The 7,359-nt window shown below is 44.4% G+C and overlaps 2 protein-coding genes across 7 annotated transcripts in view; one reads left to right on the plus strand and one right to left on the minus strand.

Annotated features, from left to right (window-relative positions):
- Window positions 1–7,359, minus strand: part of adam22 (ADAM metallopeptidase domain 22) — a 65,685-nt gene that overhangs the window by 24,361 nt on the left and 33,965 nt on the right. Inside the window, exon 1 of one of the 6 annotated variants that reach the window (XM_077012906.1) lies at window positions 6,721–6,776. The exons of the other annotated variants lie outside the window; for them this stretch is intronic. Within the exon in view, the coding sequence (XP_076869021.1) occupies window positions 6,721–6,768 (48 nt within the window). The 5' untranslated portion in view covers window positions 6,769–6,776. Of the gene's footprint in view, window positions 1–6,720; window positions 6,777–7,359 lie in introns of those variants that run through there. 6 annotated transcript variants of the gene reach the window in all.
- On the plus strand, window positions 198–4,097 carry cldn12 (claudin 12). Its single transcript, XM_077012911.1, has 3 exons — window positions 198–347; window positions 1,391–1,693; window positions 1,943–4,097. The coding sequence occupies exons 2-3, from the start codon at window positions 1,417–1,419 to the stop codon at window positions 2,692–2,694; spliced, it is 1,029 nt and encodes a 342-aa protein (XP_076869026.1). The 5' UTR covers window positions 198–347; window positions 1,391–1,416; the 3' UTR covers window positions 2,695–4,097.

Raw genomic sequence — 7,359 nt, forward strand, 5'->3', positions numbered from 1 at the left:
AGACTGCAAAACCTAAAACACGTCTTGAAGGCAGCATCTCAATTTCAGTTCAATAACGCAACGGTGACGTGAGCTCGAATTTATACATACTGCATATAGGGTTCATATATACAGCGTATAGACCTGCCCGATGACCGGAGGTCTGTCCAGCGTTAATATAATGAAGTCTGTAAGCTGCGCATGTGCAATACGCGGGAACGCGCACATCCGTTTAAAGAAATAAGTCGGGTGACGCGCCTCAGGAAGTCCAAGAGGAACAACTACAGTGAGGAATACAGTCTACGATAAACAGTGAAAAATGACTAATATTACACGAAAATATTCGAGTTAAGCATATTATCAGTCGGGTATGTAGTGAACATTTGCTCTTATGATTCACTTAATTAATGATTATAGCAGCCACAGGTTTTTATCCCCTAGTTGTTAGCTAGCTAGCTAAACTAGCTAACTTGTTATGTTGGCGAGCTAACTAACATAGCTGTTAGTCTGCAGTGTTGTTTACCCACAGTTGGCTCATATGAACCAGTTTGTTAGTTAGCTACCTCATTAATTAACCAGCAACCATGGTGACTACTTATGAGAAATAGTTCTCATTGCAGCCAAATTACTTAAAAATATACTTGAATAGGCTGCTTAGCTCGCTTGCCTGATACATAGTAGCTATTTGTTAACGCAGTCTATCTCGGGTTTAAACTAGCGAATCTGTTTAGCTAGCTAACCTACTAACTCAGTACAGCACACCTAGCTAGCTAACCCTTACTGTCGACTAACTAGATCTTCACCCTAGTGCTTACGTTTGAAGTACAGAAACATGGCTAGACAGCTAAATAACTAGACGTTTCATACATGTCCGTTATACAGTCACATTCATGATTAGCTTATCGTGGTAATGAGCAAATTAGTTAGTTAGTTAGCCAACGACTGTGGTTCAGGTGTCGTTATGAATGATCTTAATGAGTCACTAATTGCGACATTGCCTCACTTCGCCTCCGTGATGTCTGACCGGGTTCTTAGCAGACTGATCGCACAACTCCTCATATAGATGTAGTGTTTGTTATGCTTACACACACACACACACACACACACACACAATTGAACAGTACTTTATATGAATGTAATTTAGGCTATTTTCACTATTAATATGCATAAAAGTGAGGTAGATGACGTCTTCTCCACTAAGTTTAGGTTACCGATGTTATTTAGGTTGATATTTTTATAGTCACGTATTTATTTAACTTTATTATTTAATACTTTTATTGTCTGGAACTTTACCTGGAGCATATTTGTTCAAACATACCCTAAACAGAATTTGTATATGGTTTTCTGCTCTCCGAAAACAAAAAGAAATCATCTTTAAAGTATTTCCCTAACCTCACCCATTTTTTCTCAGGTTTGAGACCAGAACTCTAGTCCACCATGTCTTGTCGTGACATTCACGCTACAAATGCATTTGCGTTCATCATCGCCCTGCTCTCGATTGGTGGCTTGGCCGTTGCTACGGTAATCCCTCAATGGAGGACCACGCGCCTCCTTACCTTCAATCGCAACGCCAGAAACATCACGGTGTACGATGGCCTGTGGACCAAGTGCGTACGGCAGGACAGCTACAGCGGTTGTTACTACTTTGACTCGGAGTGGTACACTAAAGTGGACCAACTGGACCTGAGGCTCCTCCAGTTCTGTCTACCAGCAGGTTGGTACTTAGTGCAGTAGTGCCAAAACCACTTGCTCTCCATGTTGTATGGTGCTTTGTTGTATGTGGTTATTCATTGTCTAATACTGTTAACATGCAGTAAATTAACACTAAGCCTTTGATTTGGTGACAGTCTCACATGCCAGTCCTGAAAAGCACACACAATTTTGGAAATATTCCAGAGTATAGCCAGAGAGAACAGAGCGTGGCCATAAATAAACAGGGCAGAATCATATTTCTCCCCAACAGGTCTCTTCTTCTCTGGCCTGGCTTTGCTGATCTGTCTGACGGGCATGTGCAAGACGGCGTGCTGTTCCAAAACGCCGGACAACGTGAAGACGAGCCGGTGCCTAGTGAACAGCTCGGGCTGCCACCTAGTGGCGGGGGTGCTGCTCCTGCTGGCCGGCGCCCTGGCCATGCCCCCGTCTGTCTGGTTCCTCTTCCACACCCGCGCCCTGAGCCAACGCTACGCCGACATGTTTGCGGTGGAGTTTGCCGTGTACGTGGCCATCGGCAGCGCCGGAGGCCTCGTGTTTGCCTCCCTGCTGATGTTCATGTGGTACTGCATGTGCAAGAAACTGCCCTCGCCGTTCTGGCTGCCCCTGCCCGAAGTGCCCGACCTGACGCCCGGCCTCTCCGCCCAGCCCCTCGTGGCCAATGGCCTTCCCGCGCCCGTGACCTACGCGCCCCAGTCCTTCCCCCCTGCTGTGCTGGACGCCCCATCCTTCGTTCCCATGCAGGGGTACCCCCAGGGTGTCCCCAGCCAGCCTGTGCCACCGCAGGTCTACATGGCTCAGATGTCGGTCCCTGACGGCTACGGATCTGAAGCGGGAGCCTCGCAGGCCTACAGCTACGCCCCTTCGCAGACCTACGCCCCTTCGCAGACCTACGCCCCCTCCCAAAGCTACGCCGGAGGTACGCAGAGGTACGCTGGGCACCGGCACTCCTCGCGATCGCGGCACTCTGGGCTTGAGATCGACATTCCCCTCTTAACAGAGTAAGATGGCGCGAAGGACAAGCGTCCACTGTGCCCTCCGGCTTCAAGTGAGTGAGGGGCTCCCATTTTGTATGACTCATTAAGAGATCTCCCTTTTTTCTGGATGTCGAGATCACACTAGAGGGAACTTTCTATGGGGTTTACAAAGACAAGATGCATACGTCCTTACTGTTACACCATGTATGTTCAAATTCGTCTGAAGTAATGTCAGTTGTCACAGCAAACTACACTGCTTACTTTGCACTTAGTTAATGCTCACTAATCAGCAACGTCTTTTAATGCTAATAATTAGTAATAACACTGAGACTAATCTTACACTGTACAGACACTTTCTAGAAAGGGACCACACTCATTATCTAAACATGTGGTGCTATCAAAACACTGCGGTTAAGTGGTAATTCCACTGTGTCCGTTTTCACTCATTTCTGCCTCACTTTTTAAAAACTAGCATTTAGGGATGCCATTCATGACTGTATTAGCTGTATATTAATACCAATGTAATAGATAATACACTGTAGTAGATAATGCACTGTAACACACAGTTTTGTTTCTATCTTGCTGAGTTGTGCAGTGCTATGAGAGATAATTGTCCTTAATTAATTACGCTTAATTGATTGGTTATAGACATTGAATCTTATCTATTTTTGTTAATGTTTCAAGGTTATTGGAAAAGGTGAATTGTGTTTCTTAATGATAATGCACCATGTCATCTTGCCAACTTTTTTATGCACTGATACAAAAATGTTTTCATCTGTTAATTTTAAAAAATAGTTTTTACTCTTGTAAAATCTGTGGGGTTTATTAAAACACTATGTTGAGAAGCATTTAAACTGGGCTGAATAATTGGGGTAAATGATGTGCTATGTGATTATTGAGTTGTGCCTCTGCAAGAAAAGCTGGAAATGAAATGATGCTTTGCAACTGTTTACTTAAATATTATTATTATTATTATTATTCCAGTTGAAAAATATCATGACATTAATACAAATCCTTGCTTTGAAGCAATAAAAGAGTGTAGTAAATGTATAGAATATTTGACATGCGTTCACTCTAAATATACTCGTTCTGTACTACGTTTTGAGGTTTGCCTTTGATTAAAAAGCCTGTGGCATGTCTGTCCAGAGCACTCCTGCTGAAATGCTTCACTAGTGTCTGTGTTATGTTGAAGACCAGTCACAGCGCAATGTTTTTGAAAGGTCCTTAGTGACGGGTGGCCCCGTAATGGGTGTCCCCGTGACGGGTGTCCCCATTAAAGACGTCTCCCTGTTAATTCCATTTCTAGATGCCTTATCGTGATTAACTAATAACAGAATATGTTTTAACACTGAACACTTATTTTATATTCATGCACGTTTTTTGTACATTTCAGTGTAGAGTTGTGTGTTTAATTAAAACCATTTAAATTAATCACTGTGTCTGTTTTTTGACCTAAGATACATGGTATAATTTATTATTTCATTTACAATGGTTATATGTGCTTAATTCAATACAGGGTACAAAACACTAAAAAGTCCTCAGTTAACAAATTTCTACCTACGTTTTGTACATGTGCTGCCGTAGCAAACACTGTACCCAAATAGTTGGCTGAAATGATATTGCAGACCAAAACACACAGCACTGATGGTACAGTGACTGAATACTTAGATAAAAAATGGGGTGGGGTGGGGGGTGTGACTCTTGTCTATATTGGCAGTGGCACATTGTGTCTGCTGGTTGCCCCTGACAACAGAGGGTCACCTGCCACAAGCTTGGGGGGTAAGAATGAGGGAGGAGGGGCCCTTGGAAATAATGGGACCCTGCTGTGTGTTAACAGGAGAACACACACCCCACCCGTCACGAGGACCGACACTGTTATGTGCGTGTGCCTTTCAAATGAGACAAAGACACATGGACAACTGGCTAGCTGCAGTGCCTTTAAACATCAGTGTGTTATGTGTTAACGAAGGGCATTGAGAATGGCAGACTGGGGCAGTAAGAATTGTGGACTAACGTTCCAGCGCTGTACGGTGTTGTATTACTGACGGACACAACGGGAAGATGGACTGACTGCTCCATTTTGTTCTGGGAAGGTGCACCTCACGACCTACAAACTTTAATGGAGGATTGTCTACTTAATGTGCCCTTTATGTTAGATTGCTCATCAACAGAGTAAGAGTTATATGCATATGGGAAAATGAGTCGGACACACACACGGCTGGGTAAAAGTTTTCAGAGCTGGTTGGCCATTTTCACTCACTCGATACTGTATCAACCAATCACCAGCTACACTTATTTATACACCAGCATCTGTAAATAACACTCCCACACGTACACACTAATTCTTTTTGCCCCGATTAAAGGGAATTCTGGGCGTGCTCTTTAGGAAACCGGAATGGGGAGGACCGCCTCCCTCATTAGTCACTCCAGGTTTTCTCCTCCCCCATGCCAAAGCACTCAGGAGGAGGGGCTCTCTGGATTAGGGCTCTAAGGCAGATGGGTCTTCAGATGTATTGGCATAGAAATGAGATGGGGTGTGTGATATGGGGGTAGGGTGTGTTGTGTGTATCTGTACGAGGAGTGGGGGGGAAGGGTGTGTGTGTGTGTGTGTGTGTGTGTCATAGATTGTTCTCTCTAGGGAACCAGATCACGAATAGAAAGCAGGTTGGGGAATGACATACTTCTTTAGAGTTAAAGGATTTCATGTGTATGTGTGTATTCTCCCTACTGACCTCCTTAGACTCTCTCTCTCTCACACACACACACACACACACACACACACACACACACACCCTTCCTCATGCATCAGATAGATGGTAGTGAGGTAGAAGAAGCAGCATCATAAAGAGATGGAGATACTGACACCTGGACCCTCTCAACACAGCAGAGCAGGTCAATCCATCACTACACTAAACACTACGTATGTAGACTATCTGTATCTGCAGCTTGAACATATGATGATGGATAAAGTGTGTGTGTATGTGTGTATGTGACGTCAGGTTGTGCGTTTGATCCATCCCTGCTGGTCTTCACTGGATGGACACCGTAACAGGAACATGCTGTTTTGAACAGTCAGAGTGACAGTAATCGCCATGTCAAGCTGTTCCTAAAAACACCACACCTAAAAACAACCTCAAGTGAAACGCAACGTCATGAATAACATCAATCTAAAAGATTGATTATAATATAATAATATATATAATATTGTCATTTTATGTTGATACATTCTAAGCCAGGGGTGCCCACAGTTTTCAGCTTGCGAGCTACTTATAAGATGACCAAGTCAGAAAGATCTACCGGGGTGGCGGCGAACGTAATTTGTTGAGCGGGGGGGTGGCAAACGTAATTTGTTGAGTGGATTGCAGATTGGCTACCGTGAATGTCAATCAAAATACCGTCAGTGCAGATGTGCGATTCATCTACTACTATTTTATGTGACGCGATCTACGCACATTCCTTCGCGATCGACCGACACTTCCTTCGCGATCGATCGACGTAATGAGCACCCCTGTTCTAAGCATTCTAATGTATGCTAAAGAGTTCAACGCATTCTGTAGTCCCGTATCCTACAGCCACAATACCACACACACACACACACACACACACACACACACACACACACACACACATCTACACACACAAAGGCAACATTAGGTCACATTGTTCATGCGTGTCACAGAATAGCATTTGAGTCCACCCACATGTAGCACCATAACTCAAATTACATCATCCAGAGCTTGGAACAAACTGTACATATACTGAGACACTTCCCAGCCAAGGACATGTGTGCTCACTAAGGCAAATTCTTCTTTGGAAGTATAACATACCTGACACATTGAACTGGATCTGAGTCTGATGCATGTACCATGAGAGAGGCCCATACGTGAGAGTGGGCAGTTATTCATCACCATAATTAACTAAACCTACAAATTTAGGAGACTTATTTTACGCTGGCTGATCGTTGGCCTCAGGTAAACAGGATATGGGGTAGATTCAGACATTTCCCGCTGCTTCTCTTGCGGAGAGTTAGTACGGTGCCTCCAGAGGGACATACCTCCCCGGGGCCTGGAGCCCCACTGCGGATGGCAGATGCGTAGGCCATATGGCTGACCGGAGTGGTTTCATCTCCACAGGCTGTTCTCACGTCTGAACAAATCATATCACAAGATCACCTAGTCACCGCGGAGAATCGGGTCCCTGCAGTGCGTACATGCGCAAAACCATCGGGCCAGTGCTAACAGGTCAAAACAAATCCAACAGGAAATGCTTTTTATTGGGTTGGGGGGGGGGGGGGGGGGGGGGAGTTAAAATAGATTGGATATTCACCATTACTAGCTGTCAACAGTGTCTGCTGGCAGTGATGACATCACACAGCTGTATAAGTTGCCCTCTGACCTCATTTGTGGTGGGTTGACACAGAAGAAAAGGATTTAATTTATTAAGGAGCAAAGGAGGAGTCATCTGGATGGGGATTGCCCAATGGTAGCTGTTATGCCCTAAGTATGTTTTTTAAAGGTGTTCCTTTTTAAGCCCTCTGGAATAGGGGGAGAGAATGAAAAGTGAGAGGGAGAGAGATAGAGAGAGAGAGAGAGAGAGAGAGAATGAGATAAAAACAGACTGAAAGAAACAGCAAGAAAGAGAAGAAGAAACTCAGGATCTCAGACAGACTCTTTTAAGTGTGAAGATTGGGTGG

Source organism: Brachyhypopomus gauderio, chromosome 7 (genome assembly GCF_052324685.1).
Source record: "Brachyhypopomus gauderio isolate BG-103 chromosome 7, BGAUD_0.2, whole genome shotgun sequence".
Lineage (NCBI taxonomy): Eukaryota > Metazoa > Chordata > Actinopteri > Gymnotiformes > Hypopomidae > Brachyhypopomus > Brachyhypopomus gauderio.